At 32.9% G+C, this 17,386-nt stretch overlaps 2 protein-coding genes across 7 annotated transcripts in view; both read right to left on the bottom strand.

Moving 5' to 3' along the window:
* Positions 1-444, bottom strand: part of LOC111044956 (TBC1 domain family member 19) — a 22,869-nt gene extending 22,425 nt beyond the window's left edge. Inside the window, exon 1 of the mRNA XM_039422750.1 lies at positions 314-444. Within this exon, the coding sequence (XP_039278684.1) occupies positions 314-419 (106 nt within the window). The 5' untranslated portion in view covers positions 420-444. The remainder of the gene's footprint in view (positions 1-313) is intronic.
* Positions 237-17,386, bottom strand: LOC111044957 (glycine-rich cell wall structural protein 1.8-like). Of its 6 annotated transcripts, none has more exons than XM_039423411.1 (5): positions 17,003-17,384; positions 7,390-7,557; positions 5,997-6,204; positions 3,794-3,983; positions 237-2,432 (listed from the first exon to the last, which is right to left on the bottom strand). In XM_039423411.1, the coding sequence occupies exons 2-5, from the start codon at positions 7,522-7,524 to the stop codon at positions 2,144-2,146; spliced, it is 822 nt and encodes a 273-aa protein (XP_039279345.1). In that variant the 5' UTR covers positions 7,525-7,557; positions 17,003-17,384; the 3' UTR covers positions 237-2,143. The 6 variants fall into 6 exon arrangements, with proteins under 6 accessions (XP_039279345.1, XP_039279348.1, XP_022185927.1 ...); XM_039423414.1 differs by having other exon boundaries at positions 892-2,432; positions 7,390-7,543; positions 17,003-17,386; XM_022330235.2 differs by lacking the exon at positions 17,003-17,384 and adding an exon at positions 8,738-8,779 and having other exon boundaries at positions 892-2,432.

Below are 17,386 nucleotides of genomic sequence, written 5' to 3'. Positions count from 1 at the left end.
TTACCAGGGACAACAAAACACTTCTATTTTACCGCCTACTGCAGTAGGTAGTACACACAACTCAGCAAAAATGTTGAATCAATTTTTTGAAAAATAATATAAATCAAGTTAAATCTGATTTCTCTGGTAGGAGTTGAATTTTTAGACTACCTACGCGACTTACTATATATCATTAATTAAACAGAAAAGAAAACTATTGCCGTACGTAAAATGAAAAGAGTACACTAGCCTAGTATCTTAAATTTAATAATAAATTGAAACAGGACCAGTATAATAAAAAATAATACATTTCAAAAATTTCAAAATTCTTCACTAACCTGTAAATCTTTATAGAAATCCTTGTAGACTTTCATCCCTTTTATTTCCTCAGCTAGTTTTTCAGCAGTCAAATGAATACTTTTATCTTTTAAATCTCCCATAATATGAGATTTTTCTTAGCACAAATTCAATTTAAAACCTAAATTAAGACATTAAACATTATTTATCCTCCGATACCAAAATATGTTTGTTGTTTTTTGATCCGTTGTTGTCAAGTTGTCACTGCTGTCTAGATACCTATTCTGTGTCTAGATTACTCATTATCTACACAGGAATTGAAATTTAAAATTTCTCTACAGTATAAGTTGATTTCAATAAAACCAAAAAAAGATATAAAATCCTCGTTCATAAATTTGTTTTCATCCATCACTAACTTGAAATATAAAACTTTTAAAACTTTATATAAAATTTTCAGTGCCTATTAGATCAAAAAGCGAATGGCGGGAGGCTTGAATGTACGGCGTGTGTCTCTTGTTTTGCATGCAGTCACAGCACAATACATGGTTGTATTCTGTGGTCACAGATGAATAATACAAAAAATATTCATAAAATAATGCAATCATTATAATAATTGTAAGTATACGGTTTTAATTACTATAATCATAATGAAACATAACACACTTTTTTGACTTACTTTATGAATTAAATAAAATTCGTGGAAGGAACAGTTTTGGGCTGTGCTTGTTGGTCCTTCGCGAATCGTTTTGATGAATTGTGTTTTTAAATCATGGAATAAATCATTATTATTGCAGAAAAAAGCTCAAAAGCACACAAAAGACCTACAGAATCCATTAGAGAAAAAGAAAATTTTAATTCTATTGTTTCAAAGTTTATTGAAAAAATACTGTACAGTCTGATCATTTTTCAATTGCTTACCACATTTCACCACTTCACAATAAATTTATCCATTTATTAAAAACTCAGAATAAATTATAACTTACTCGATCAATCTTTTAAACTGATTATAAAAAATATCAAGAAATGCTTAGCAGAGTGTTATCTTCTCTATAGTCGAGCTAAATTAAAATATAATATTAGATGTTAATTCATTTTAATACTTTTCATTCCATAAGTAGATAAATAACTAGAAATCGCATACATTTTCTTCGTGTTTCAAGGATCAATAATATAATCCTAAAAAATAAATAAATATAGATCATCAATAAATAAATATAAGCTACAATAAATTAATAGTCAAATATAGAACTGAAGATACATCAATATTTCTATTAGGAGGAAAAAACAGTTGTTAAAAGCAACAATTACAAAGGCCTTAGTCAATATTGATAACATATAAATATAAACACTAATTAAACATCAAGGTAGGCTTACATTTTATAATAATTCTAATTACATCGCATACTTAAATAATTGTTCATGACTGAAATTGTGAAAGATTAACAATCTAAGAAAACTAAACTCACGTGTTGAATCAGGTTTTCAATGTGTATCTAGATACTTTTTATTCATTCTGTATACAGACAGAATATGGAGGCCAATATCCGATTCCCAACAGGGGTATTGAAATTCATTTAGACATTTTCCAAGTACATTATTGATAAAGATGAACCAGATATTTAATTAGTTTACTACTGGAGAAGTAGTCACAGACTACAAAAGTTCAAGGTCAAGAGTATTGAAGTAGGTAAATATACTTAAATTAGGAATATAAATCCTAAAGAGTACCTAGACTGGAAAATGGATTTTTTTCCAGAGACGAAGATTTTTGATCAATGTCAATCATTACACAAGAATTGTGAGTAGAAGTCCCATGAAATCAATGAAGCTGAGTGACTAGAGATTTCAGGAATGATATACCCGAAATTTAGTCATAGTACAGTTTTGAAGGCATTGGAACAACATAGGCTCCCGAACTCTTGATCAAAGGTCCATAACCAAATGCTGGCTTAACAGCGCCTAGAAATTTGCCACCTTTATTATAGTAATTGCTGCCATAGCCATAACCCTGTCCATAACCACCCAGGCCTCCATGATGCCCTTTTCCATAGTAATTGACTCCATGGCCGTATTGCCCTTGATTTCCTTTCGCTTTCTTGAACAATGTGGAGTCATGGTATCCTCCCCTGTATCCATCATCACCTCCATCACGGAATCTGGAAAAATGGATAAAATTATCATATTTGATCTGAAAATAATTTGAACTTCTGTGCTTATCGAAGCAAGAAAAATGTGGAGTTGAATATTTTTCGAGGAATATTGTCCGAAGTGAATGTTAGGATCTACAGTTTTTTCACCTCAATCTTGAATTAGAAAATTTAGACAATAATGGATCTGGATTAATATGATAGATCTTAATTATCAATGTAGGTACCAGTAATTTATTTTTAATTTTACTTTCCTAGTAAATTATGAATCTGAACACCTATCATCTGTACCTAACATTAGTAAATTTGATAATACGATAATGAAGCTTTTCTCCCAATGGCAATCATATATAAGCCCCTAGCAAATACTAGCAAATAAATTAATGCTAATAAAAAGATTCTGGATAGGTACTTTTGGATAATTTTCTTTGTTCTTCACTGATCATAATCATTAAATAAGTCTCATAAGTTATTTATTTTTACACTATTCACAAAACAAACTTGGCAAATAGAAGCCTAAAAGGTAAATGTATTTGTTGCATGTATTTCTGGTTCTCTATAGCAATAACATCGTAGCCTAATGTATACATTAGCATTCGACAATCACTAGTATTGTTTGGATGTACGTATTCTTCACAGTAAGGTAACTAGAATACATATTATATTTTCTGATTTATTAACAAAGTTTTATCACGATAAGATGAGGTAAATCTTGATTCATGAAGAGTTCAACAAAATGCATTGAATTTTATTTAGATTCACCAAAAAATAATAATTGGAGTCACATCATTGAAAAATAAATGTTAACAACTCTGTTGCAGTACACTCTGTTTCAAAGTTAACTTTATATTTGAATACACTTACTTGTTTGGTGAAGGAAAGTGGAATGCATTTCACTCATAATAATATCAAAAGTACAATAGTGGAAAAAGGAGACCAACTTTTCACTAAGTGAAGAATATAACTTTTGTAGCTTATATAAACGTTCTCATTTGATTAAGAATTATTTGTATAAATTTCATTTTGAATACAGAAGCTTGAATCGACTTATTTTTTATGCAAAGAAACTGTAAATTATATCGTACATATTAATATGTATGTAAGTAATTAAGTAAGTGAGGTATATAAGTATTTAAGTGTATAAGATATGATATACAATTATCAAACTCCTTAAAATGAGGATCAAGTAAGAATAAACTTCTACATCTGCTGAAAATGTATTGCTATACTTTGATAGAAAAGCAGATGAATAGAATAATAATGAATAAAAAATTGGGGAGTCCGATATCACTAGGCATCATACCTGCATCACTGTAGAAATATATCTGAAATTAATTCCGATGTGAAAGAATATTATTTTTGTAGTTTACCTGGAATCGTGAGCAGCATATATGACTTGCCCGCCACTACCCATTCCGTCGTCGTAGTACGCCGAATTGTCTCCGCGTTCATCTTTCCTGTAGGAAGTGGCGAATCCAGAGGCCACATGTCCCTTGTTGCGACCGGTCTGTTGGCCAAACTGCCCTCCTATTTTGCCCCCTCGTCCGTAGTTGTAGGCACCTGAGTTTCAAATTAAAAATTGGTTAGAAAGAAAGTAAATAATATTCAGAAGTCAATGCAATAATTGATTGAAAATTTCCAAATTTAATAAATAGATAATTCAAGTGTTTAGAAAAATTTTATATTCATTTTATACACTATTTTAAGAATAATGTAGCCTATCAGTTTGGTTTTTAAAACTTTAATTTGTACTTCAAGTTCCAAGTAATAAATACACCTTCAGTGACTAGATGTTTTAATAATTGATAAGCCACACAGTAGTGAAATGAGTAATACTAAAATCCGATCTAATGTGACAAGTGATGTAATGTTCATCATATTAATAAATAAATTGGAGTTTGTAATGAAAACTTTAAAAAAATGAATTGGGCATCTAGGCATGGTTATACGACATAACTTGAGTTTCTTTTAACGAAGTATTAGTGTTTAGAATATAGTATATAGTAGTAGTGTAGTATATAGTGTGTAATGAAGTATAGTGTGTAGTATAGTGTCTAAATCTGTTTAGGTATTTGCATTTTTCATGTACTAGAACCGTGCTGGTTTTTTTATCAATACTCTCTCATACAATTTTTGAAACTTGATGAACTTGATATAACAGTTTTGCTCAGCATTCTCAGCATATGATTCAAGCAACGATTTTTCGTTGACGAGACTCAAGTGACTACAATGTATATTTATTTTTTATTAATGGATTGATTAATTTAATTTTACTACTATCAGTACCAAGATTCTTAAAAGGCTGTGCAAAGGCTAAAAATGAACTTTCTACTGGTGATATTTTTCAACGTTTTTCGATTTGTATATCATCAAGCTATCAAAATAAAAAAGTTTTCTCAGGAAAACATTTTTTTCCGATCATTACATTTTGAGATATGAGCGCCTAAAGTTTAATTTTTTTGGGCAGAACATTTCAATTTCTGTGAGAGATAAATCCATGAGATTTGGAAGACTCATGGGATTGTTGATCTAATGAAGCAAAAATTTTCTGAAAATATCAATTTTTGAGAAAGTTATTCAATTTACTAAAAATGACCAAAAATAACTTTTAGTTGAGTTATTTTCGGTCATTTTTGGTAAATTGAATAACTTTCTCAAAAATTGATATTTTCAGAGAATTTTTGTTTTATTAGATCAACAACACAATGAAGAATCTATCTTCTAAACAACATATGGATTTATCTCTTACCGAACTTGAAATGTTCTGTCTCAAAAATTTAAACTTTAGGCGCTCATATCTCAAAAAGTAATGATCGGAAAAAAATGTTTTCCTGAGCAAACTTTTTCATTTTGATAGCTTGATGATATACAAATCGAAAAACTTTGAAAAATATCACCAGTAGAAAGTTCATTTTTAGCCTTTGCACAGCCTTAAGTGCCTGTCTTTAGATACAGTAGATATATGTATGCAAATATGTAATATGCCTACACATATATGTATCAAGCTCTAAACATATGGCCACACTTATCCGCTCACTTTAACATCCCATATTACCAAGTGTGACTTATCAGACACATGAATGAACATATAGCTTGGACACCAATTTGATTAGAACGACATCCACACAAATGGAGGTGGCTGTTCTAAAACACTCATAAAATAAGATATGGCACGTGCTATGACTAAGAAACATGATATATGTAGATATATGACTAAGAGTTGCTTTCTCAAAAAAAGTTGAACTAAAATTCTAGTTTGAACTACATTACTGGTTTATATTATTTACTGTAGTTTGAACCACCAGTTGACTCAATTTGAAACACATTGATTTATTGTATCGACATTATTGTTATTGTATGATGTTATATTGTTCGCTGTATAAACTAGATGATGCGTTGTCTGTGTTTAATGAATTTGATGGCAAAAAATTATATTTATTTATTCATTTATTATGATGAATCCAACTAAACATTGATTAAACGGGTTCAATAGTTGAACCAACTTTGGAGAAATTCCACCCTGAGACACCCTATAATGAATAATATTAAAAATAAACGTGCACTGTACGGTACCTCCATAAGTTCGCCCGACGTCATATCCATTGTTCATCTTGTTGAGTCCATCATGGTAGCCGCTCTGCTGGTTGAATCCTCCAGTGTTGCCACCCTTGTCAACGAAATGCGACAGGGTGTCAAAAGCAAACTTGCCAATGTCACCGGCGTCCACAAAGTTGCCACCCTGGTAGGAGGGGCTGTAGATCGGCGGACCAATCGGCTTTATCTGCGTTGATAGAAATCAATTCAAATTATCAGCGGATGATATATGTATGAATAAGTAGAGCAATATTTCACTCTTCATCCATTAATATTATTGAATTACTATACATAATCTACACAGTTATATGGATAAAACGGAAGTTGTCAAATTAAATATCATTTTAAAAACAATTATCTGAGTAGGATGCACAGAAATTCGTTTTAATCATTAATTATACTTCTGAGTTATTCATGAACTTTCTTTAAACTTTTTTCATTAATTTTACACTAGATTCAGAGATATAATGTTGCTAAATTTGAAAATCTACGTTGTGAAAATAATTAAGGACTGAAAATTTTGTGAAGTGAACAAACTACAAGACTTGACCAATTTCGGACTATGTGTAACCTTATCTAAATTTGGGAGAGGAATTGCACAAGGTTACCTTATTTTTTCTCTCCCTATCATTTTGATGATGTAGGCCTACTTATATTGTATCAATCAATAAAGAATAATCAATCCCTATTTCATAATGAGATGAATGATTTAATTTTTTGTCAAAATTGATATTGTTTGTTTACTGAAAAGAATAATAATTTTGTGTACACAGAAAATAATCAAAGTTATTACAAGTTTTGAAGAGTTCAATACTTTCTTCAATGATTTCAAATACTTTTATAGGTAGACTACGGTAATTTATTCAAAAACGTTATAGGCTACACACTATTATTCATATAAGACTATAGGAGGATGACAATTTTTATATTTTGTCAAATCATTGCTACTACGGCTATTGATAGTTAATATTTGAAAATATAACTAATAACATTCAATATAAATAGTAATTGAATCAATGTCATCTATGAAAAACAATTCTTTGGAATGAATGTTAACTTAACTGATTTTGAGAAGATTTGATTAACTTTCTTTTAAGAAGTATTTGACAGACTAGTTTTACTAACAATTTTTGAACTTCAAATCATGGCTACTGATACAGTCATTTATAGATTGGAAATATATCTACTCTCAACCACTAAATTGATTTGTGTCAAATAAATTATTTCAGTTCATTTGTAACACATTGATGAATAAGATTTGTTTAGTTTTGAAGTGAGACAAAGCTATAGTTCTAAAATGTCATTTTTCGATATGATAGATTGTCTATCTATTATGATTATTGATAATATGATAGAAGAGTAGCCTACTTACATGAAACTGTTCGCTCCCGTTGACCTGGTCGATGGTCAAGTTGATGTAGAACGCCTGTATAGCAAGTCCAATACTGCTCAGATGGAAAGTCCTATTCGAACTGCTCGTTTGGCCTCCTTTATTAATTGCCACCATGGCTTACACTTTATGCTCACTTCAACACAAAATCTAAGTAAGAATAATCAATCAGAAAAAAGAAATTAATAAAATAGGCTACCTACAACAACAATTTTGAAATTGCAATTTTGTATCTATTCAGGCAGTGAGTTGCACCATTAAAGAATATGATTTCAACTGAAGATAGTTTTTCATGAAATAATTATGAGTAATATTGGAAAGATTATCAAATAGCTTTTACAATATAGTTTGAGCGGAAGTACGGTAATGAGTGGAATTATTTTTAAATCATAATTACACTTTATCACGTAAAATGAACTAAATAATCAGTATCGGTATGAACTGGATAAAATTGAATTATATGTAAGAGTTGTTATTTTTATTAGAGTTTTATTCAATTGATTCTAAGTTATTATGTTTTTGCAAAATATAAAAATGAACCATGCGAAAATGTTAATCCTGAACCAGAATGGACTTAATAGTGTAGGTAATTATGATTGCGACTTATTCTCACTAGATTATAGCAAGAGCCAACATTTTTTCATTCAAAGCATTGCTTATTATAAGATATATATTTGAAAATATTTCAAAATTAAATATTTCTAGTTAATTTGAATAATGGAGAATTATAAGCTTTAATTCAAGAATGATTAAACTTTTTTCACATAACAAAAAATAAAATGATATCAGAAAGATTAATCTCATTTAAGAAATACGGTAATCTAGTCCTAAAGGAAGCTATTATCCGATAATGTAGAATAAGAATATTCCTCTTTGCTATCATAGAAATATTCACAATTGAATTTTCGGTAGCAATTTTCACTTCAATTCAATTTCACAAGTAATAATCACAAATTTCTAGTATTCATTTCCAAAATCTACACATTTCCAAACGATAAAAACAAATACGAACATTTTATTTCACCAAAGAATTATTATAGCTCTGAAATTATAAGGATCATATAAGCTTGGGAGCACCAAGCAGAAAACAATAATTGATAAAAATAGAATATCCACACCTAAAAATGTAAACACTATATGCTTAATAATAGAAGCTTTAAATTTGATAATACTTCTTGCTATCAACAGAAGTGATTCACAATAAATTTTCACTAAAATAATTTTAATCACCAGTTGATAATTGAACCAATCACACTACACTTTATAAACTGACTAAATTAAACTATTGATTCCTGATGAAATTAATTGCAAATAATTAGATAGTACTCACAGCGAATGAGAAAAGAGCAATGAACAGTCTAGTCTAGTTGATGCTTCAATCGGAATCCATTTGGACGAGTGACCTTGCTTGAGATCGAATAAGTCGATTCACTATCAAGTTCAATTGATTTCATGCTGTATGCATTCAGAAAAATGGTGAAAAGTGGTGCATATTGTATACAGCTAAAATCGAATACCGTGGAATTTATTAGGATAAATGATATTAATTTATTCAATAATCTTCCAACGTTACACACCAATTTTGCAGAGAAATATTACATTAAAAGTTAAGTTGTATTGTAGTACTTGATATTGTATTGGACTTATATTTAATTTTTTTATGTAATAGGACATGTTATAAATATATTAAGATGCGTAATGTATTCGTAAAATACTTTATTCAGGAAAATATATTATGTTTAAACATTCACATGAATAGAATCAGATTCAAATAAATTGGGCTAATATGCATACATGAAATTCAGAATGAATTTCAAAATAATGAACTATTACTGTATATAGAATAATTAGAATGTGACTGTATATGGTGAGAGAGTAGAGAACAGTATATTCAGATGTCCAGAAATTACCGTATCAAAGATTGCAAAAATATTATGCAACATATAACAATAAAAAATGAAGGATACAGTAACATATAAAAGTGATGAAGTACAAAATGCTGATCTATAGAATAGATGAAAAATATGAGTGTGCATACATGCAATAAGTTACAAAGAATAAAAAATTTCACAGCCATTAAGGATCGAAGACCAATGTAGGCTTATGTTCAGAAGGATGAAAAAACATTACACATTCAAAATACAGTGAAAAAATAATACAAAGTATTGAAATATAACTGTCAAAGAAAGTAAACAGATTTTTTAAATCTTATACCCAAAATCCAACATCTAGATTTTAGCCAATTACTTACTTTATCTGGCTCTACAGTCCTGGGTGGACTTTGGCTTTCTCTACATGACGCCTCCATACATCCCGCTCTTGTGCTCCCTGCCGCCAGTTCGCCACACCTAGCACACGGAGATCTTCTACCACATCGCTGATCCATCTTCTTCTTGGCCTTCCTCTTTTTCGGGTGCCCATCATCCTTTCATCAAAAGCAGCTTTTGTGGCACTCTTTCATCACTCATTCTTACCACGTGACCTAGCCATTCTATTCTTTTTGCCTTGATACACCTTATAATATTTCTTTCGCCAATTGCTTCATCAATCTCATAGATTTTAGCCAATTACTTACTTTATCTGGCTCTACAGTCCTGGGTGGACCTTGGCCTCCTCTACATGACGCCTCCATACATCCCGCTCTTGTGCTCCCTGCCGCCAGTTCGCCACACCTAGCACACGGAGATCTTCTACCACATCGCTGATCCATCTTCTTCTTGGCCTTCCTCTTTTTCGGGTGCCCATCATCCTTTCATCAAAAGCAGCTTTTGTGGCACTCTTTCATCACTCATTCTTACCACGTGACCTAGCCATTCTATTCTTTTTGCCTTGATACACCTTATAATATTTCTTTCGCCAATTGCTTCATCAATCTCATAGATTTTAGCCAATTACTTACTTTATCTGGCTCTACAGTCCTGGGTGGACTTTGGCTTTCTCTACATGACGCCTCCATACATCCCGCTCTTGTGCTCCCTGCCGCCAGTTCGCCACACCTAGCACACGGAGATCTTCTACCACATCGCTGATCCATCTTCTTCTTGGCCTTCCTCTTTTTCGGGTGCCCATCATCCTTTCATCAAAAGCAGCTTTTGTGGCACTCTTTCATCACTCATTCTTACCACGTGACCCAGCCATTCTATTCTTTTTGCCTTGATACACCTTATAATATTTCTTTCGCCAATTGCTTCATCAATCTCATAGATTTTAGCCAATACTGTAATATTATCAAGAGTGTGCAAATTAATTATTATTAGGAAATTTATAAATAAATTATCATTCATCACCTACAAAAAATTAATTGTAATTTATTATACAAATTATTGATAAATTTTATTTCTTCATTTTATTTGGTGGCCTCTCATTCACCGATCCACGCATACGTCCCAAGTTCACCCTCAACCTAAAAAATACCTTAGAAATTGATCAAATAGCAATAAGACCTCATTAGTAATAGCAATAGATTATTTTGGTGATAGATTACATAAGTTTAATTGAAAAAATAGCCGGAAGCAGCATTAGTAATAGAGCCATTAGAATGGCACGGTCGCCGCATTCGCATTGCATCGAAGGATGGATTTTGGTCTGCTTGGTTGCTGACAGATTAAGGTCAAGGCCAAGATCACACCACTGCTGTGCGATTCACTTCAGACTGGCAGCATTGGCTGAATGGGAAGCATTGCTGTTATTGCCATGATGAATACTGACAGTTTGAAGAGTGTAGTCCAGGTTCAGCTCTACATAGCATGACCAATTAGCGTGAAGGATGATCATCCTTAATTTATTATACTCATCTTCTTTGTTCTTTGCAAATTGAGTTATTATTTTGATTGTACAAGTGGAACGATTTTTTATCATTCTGATTGATTAGGTTTCCAATTTGAATTTAATGTATGAAGATGATTAATTTCAATTATGATTTGTTTGTATATGAAAAGTGTATTTGTTTTTCTGGAATTGAGAAATTTCTAGTTGATTTTCCTTCATAACCATGTTTGTATTCCAGTATAATATGAAAATATAAAATTTCTTTGTTCGTTTGTTTATATCGGAGCATCAAAACATTACATGGTGCCGTTCCATAATGATACAGTATATAACTATTTAAACTGTTACAGCAGCTTAGTGTAGCGTGTGAAATTTTCAATTTTGCAAGAAGTGTTAACTAAGTGGTTCCCCACCTCTATTTTTTTTCAATTATTATCTTACAAAGGCGACTTTCTAGAAGTATTTTAAGCCTAGGTGATGATGATGGGATGAATGATAATACAATTTGGGTTAGAGTTGGAAACTTTTGATATGTTTAGCTCCCAACTAGTCCCAGTAAAGCAGAAAATTCAAAGATTGTGTTTCAAACATTCACTCTAGATTCCAGTCAAATTATTCATTTTTTGTGCAGAACTGATGATTCCACATTCAACACTCGTAGGGAAATACGTGAAATTTTAAATCATATTCGAGAGAATTTCATGCTCTATAAGCACGGATTGTTTCCATTCATCATTAGAAAGTTAGAAGAACAAACGCGTTTGACATACCTTTATGAGGTATGAGCGGATATCTCGAAAACTTCTTTTTAGTATACAATAGTCATGTCCGTAGGACGCAGTTTTCGAAATAATTCGAAAATGGTAGTATCGTTAGTAGCCGACTAAAGGGTACAATTCCTTAACGATTTGAGCCCATAAATAAACCTTATTAGATTAGATGTTTCATAGGATTTTTGAATGATAAAATTGACCTATAAGGTCATACGGTATGCCCCAGCCGGCTCTAAATAAGCGTTTTGAATCATCGCTAAGGAATATTGTACTCTTTCAGATTAGGTTTGTACAAGAGTACTCAACTTGCCTTAGCCGGCCTCAGGAACTCACTAATATCCATATATGCAAGAATACTACAGTGCGATTCACGTTGAGGCAGCTGATCAACATTGGTTCCTTTTGTATGTTAACAACCAGAAATAAAAATCCAAGCAACCTTTTTTTTAATTGATATTTTTCAAGTAAAATTAAAAAAAAGTACCTAGATTTTCATTTCTTTATATTCAAGAGTTGCCCTAACAAAAAAAGGTAATTAACAACTTTAGAATAAATTTTGAATCATATAAATGTACTAGATTTTGTGTAAAAATTTGTGTAATCTATGTTATCGATATGGCTCGAATGCAAAGAAATTATTAATCATATAATCTAAGCAATATTTTGGCATTTTTGTAAGATCTATTTGAATTAATGGCGGAGGATTGAGATATTTAAATTTTATGCTAATTTGAAAGTCGGAAAGAGGATCTGTAAAACTTGAGAAGGAAGAACCAGCACTCGCCAGCCAGATGCCACCATAAGAGGACCCCAAATATTTTAGAGCGAAGTACCTTATTAATAATTTTGTAAAAATTAAAGTTAAAGTAAATTATTAATTTCTTAAAAGACTTCGTGATGCTATTGTGAAGCAGAAGTCATTTTTCATTTTAATTAAATTTATAACCCCTTGGAGGAGACGATTCCGGCTACCATATTCCCGGACCGCATGGAGTTGGATCGACATCGGCGGCTTACAAGAAGATTTTCGACACGTGAGTGATTAAATTTGAATTTAGTGATGGGCGCCCTAGTGCTTCGAATAATCTGATGATCAAAGCTAGCTCGCCGAAAGGGTTATTATAAATTAAGAAATTAATAAGAGTAATACTTGCGCAAGTAAAAATTAGTATTAAGGTATTTAATTGAAAGAAAATATATAGATCAATATTTTAGAAATTTCTATTTAATCAAAGAAGTACGAATCTAGGCTATCAAACATATGCATATAATATTTAATTTTTTGCAATACAATTTGCGATAATTTATCATAGTTCTAATTCACTAGATGAATGGCTCTACCTATTCCGTCAGGTGCCGAATCTTGCACCCTGAGATAAAAATATATATTCGATACAATAAATCTACTAAATACTAGAGATTTTAATATATATATATATTTGGATTATTAGTGGCTAATTTATCAAGCTGATCTTAGAGCACATATTTTTGATTGAATTATCCAAGCCGACAAGTATTAGCAAGTACATGTCACAGCTACATGCAAAAGAATGCATATGATTTCAAGATAAAGGCACATGGTAATGATTCGTGCCACAAATCTAGAATATAAAGTTTAGCCTGTGATATTTTTATTGATTTCAATATTGTTCTATTTTTATATTATATTTTTTATCGCTCTATATATATTTTTTGCCTCGATTGATCTTTGCATTATTTGTGTAATATATGTGTGAAATTTTCATGGTGTGCAATTTATTTTTTATTCCTCATCTCTATAGTATAAGTATCATTTTATATATATTTATTATTTATTGAATTACAAGAGTTATAGGAGAAGCCCATATCTAGGCCTATCAAGATTTTTTAAGACTGAATACTATTAGAAAACACACGCCCTAATTATATCAAATCTCATGCTTTACCGACTGATGCCAAGCAGGAGGCTAATCGTTATTTAAATATAAAGAATAACGTGACAGAAAGACATGTCGTACCAACGTGGGACTGATGATGAGAGCCAAGCTCATTGAATAATTATTTGAAATTAGTCAATAACCATATTGAAAATTATAGATAACTTATACGAGTTGTGAGTAAAACTGGCGAAAGGGAAATTTGTATTACTTTTTGGGGAATCAATAGCTTTAAATAAAGAGAAATTATATGTTTTAAAGAAAATTTTATATTATTATTATTGTAGAAAATATATTTTATAGAGAGAGCTATTATATTTTATGGCCTAAACTGCTAGTCAGAAATCAATGAATAGTATTATTATATTATAAGAGCTTAAGTAATAAATAGGTTACCTGGCTTGTAATGTCCATAGGCCTATCCTCATTTGTGTCCTTATTAATGCCTTGTTGGCCAAAACTTTCACTTTTTTAACAAACACTTGACACTTAATCCATTTTTAAAATATGAGTCTCTTTTCGTCCACGCAAAGTAAGGTAGCAGACACACTGCAGACGGCGATAGTAGCGGAGATCGACGCTGAGGGGGGCGCGATGGAGTCCAACGCCCAGATATCTTCAATCACCGCCAAGAATCCTGTGAACAGTAATAAACCGTTAAATGTCTCCCAAGAAGCAATAAGGAGGGTTATAGTAGAGGGGATGATCAAGTCATTTTCTAATAGTTTAGAAAAAACAATGACCACAGTAATGAAGAACTTAAAGGCGGAAATGAAGGAAATGCGGGAATCACTGAAGGATACATCGGTAAGAATGGGTAAGGAGACTGCGGAAAGAATAGATAACCTACCAGCACAAACACTTCACAAATTCATGAAATAGCTACAAACAGGAACAATAGTCAACTTATTTCCATAAATAAACAACAGAATAGTAATCTACACAAATAGCTCACCTAAATTCTGATATAAATCAAAACAAAGTACAACTTAATTCATTGGAGACAGCCGTTGGAGAACAGCAATTATTTTCATCTGAATTAAATGCCGAAGTAGTAGATAATGAACAGAAGCTTCTAGTCATTGGAAACAGGCCCAAGAGAAGTTGGTACAACTTGAAAGTCAAATACATCAATTTCCGCACGAGAATATAGAGCCTATTCCCATAGCAACGTTTGATTCACTACACAGTTTCAATGAATTAGGCCGTTTTGACAATACAGACCGCTATCTCCAACCTAAAGAATTATAGATCAGATAAAACTAGTTCAATCATTAACACCCACCTCTTGGATTTTTGGCGTCTTCGTTTGACTAGTTTATTGATTGGCGAACCCCTGATGTTCTTTCGGAGTAGAGTCCATGAATTTACATCATTGGATGAGTTTGTAGCTGTCTTCCTGGAACAGTATTGGAGCAGAAGTAAACAGTTGGACGTGCTAGCGGACATCATATCATGCGATTTCAACCCTAACTTAGACGGTGCATGTACCACTTTCGTCACTGCCCTACAGTTTAAAATTCTCAATTGAGCGAGCCCATTAATGAATCGGCATTAGCAAGTATTATTTTAAAGAAGCTACCGTATCAAGTTAGAATGGCACTCGCCACACAACCCATTACTGATTGCAAGCAGCTGATAAATCATTTATATGGCATACAGTCTGCAATGGCAATATCAAACCACCGCTCAGACCAGAGATACGCATCAAATCAACATAACTCAAAATTTAATCGCATAACAGCCAAAAATATGAACCGTATCATATGATCGCTACGATCTGCTCCTCAATTTGAACGCCGCTATGAGCACAGGCAAAATGGTAATTGGAATAATGAAAAATTTCAAAATCGTACAACCAACCACTATGCCAGCAGAGCAATCGTAGGAATCACTATGATGGCCGTGATCGATTAAACTCACATAATAATCACACTCAAACATTTACAACAGAAATTATAAACCGCCACCTCAACAAGTAAGTACAAATTATACATTAGCACATGCAATAGGATTGAATCAACAAAAACCCGGAACCCAGCACCCAACGACCCGCCACCAGATATACAGAAAACTACAGCTAATAAACCAGGACTATATGATACCCCCGATATAACAAGCACAAGCTCAAATGAAACAAACCAAGAAAAGCAGGATATTTCAACGTCATACACCACATTCAGAAGTGATTTACCGAAAACATTATTAGAAGAACCGAAAATATTAGAAAAACAGATATACAAGACAGCTACCACAAAAACCGCCGCCAACATGCAATTAAAGCCAGCCGCAAGCATCAGCCTCTATTAAGTTTCCTGTTCCCCCCCCGCCGAAATTCATCACCGCCGAGAACACAAACAGCCGCCAGGAGGAGACTGCCACCATACTACCTGTTTTGACCGCCACCATGCACCCGCGCACAGAATCTATCACCCATATCATTGTACCCCACCGAAGCAGACTGAGACCCCAAGATAGAGATCAAGAGGACGGACTACCGGACAAGAGGAGCGACCACCGCAAGGCCCGGAGACGGAGCGCCCGAGGACACCCGACCGGCATCAGGACAGAGAGGACAGCATACAGGATAGAAAGAGAAACATGCATCGCAAGGCCCGGAGGCGGAAGAAACGGAGGAACCGCGCGCGCCGATGGAGGCCGCATGCACGGTTCAAACGCCCGAAGAAGACACCGGACCGAGACCAGGAGGAGGACAGGAGCGGACCGACGGCGTGCATCCGCGGCACATTCGCTTCAAGAGGGCAATCAGCGATGTGACCGGCAAAATGGATTGAATGAATGGATTAAAACTGGAGCTACTGATAGGACTACTATGGATTCGTGCATGGGCAACATAAAGTGGACTACTTGTGGAGATTAATTAAGGAAACGGTTTGAGAAGAATGGAAGAAATAAAAAGTAATATAAGAAAATGTAAACACTATATGCTTAATAATAGAAGCTTTAAATTTGATAATACTTCTTGCTATCAACAGAAGTGATTCACAATAAATTTTCACTAAAATAATTTTAATCACCAGTTGATAATTGAACCAATCACACTACACTTTATAAACTGACTAAATTAAACTATTGATTCCTGATGAAATTAATTGCAAATAATTAGATAGTACTCACAGCGAATGAGAAAAGAGCAATGAACAGTCTAGTCTAGTTGATGTTTAACAAATTACTGACTATCCTTAAGGATGAGTCAACTCTTTTCAATCGTAGATAATGACCGAGAAATGCCACCAGCTTCAAGGTAGAGCGACTCGCGGCGTCCTGGCTTACAGCTCAATTGGATACAGCGATCGAATTGCCGCAGATTATGCATGTGATCATCAATCCATCAATCGAACAGCTGATGATCATCGGAGGGTGTGTCCCACAACACCCAAAAGTTCCACCACCACTCTAGGGCCAATTTCAATTACCCAATTTCGGCATCCTATTACTTACACGAATTGCTAGTTTCCTTTCCTCCCTGCCCGCGCGAAAAAGGTTCCAATAATTTATTAT

The sequence above is a fragment of the Nilaparvata lugens genome, chromosome 3, assembly GCF_014356525.2.
Source record: "Nilaparvata lugens isolate BPH chromosome 3, ASM1435652v1, whole genome shotgun sequence".
In the NCBI taxonomy this organism is placed as follows: Eukaryota; Metazoa; Arthropoda; class Insecta; order Hemiptera; family Delphacidae; genus Nilaparvata; species Nilaparvata lugens.
The sequence above is the reverse complement of the archived record's forward strand: the minus strand, read 5'-3'. Positions and strand labels throughout refer to the sequence as shown.

Excerpts from the sequence above, each read along its gene's own strand:
- LOC111044957 (XM_039423414.1), bottom strand. The coding sequence starts at position 7,524 with ATGGTGGCAATTAATAAAGGAGGCCAAACGAGCAGTTCGAATAGGACT. Across the intron at positions 6,205-7,389 it reads ACGGGAGCGAACAGTTTCAT|ATAAAGCCGATTGGTCCGCC; the intron begins GTAAGTAGGCTA and ends CTATCAACGCAG. Across the intron at positions 3,984-5,996 it reads CGTCGGGCGAACTTATGGAG|GTGCCTACAACTACGGACGA; the intron begins GTACCGTACAGT and ends TTTGAAACTCAG.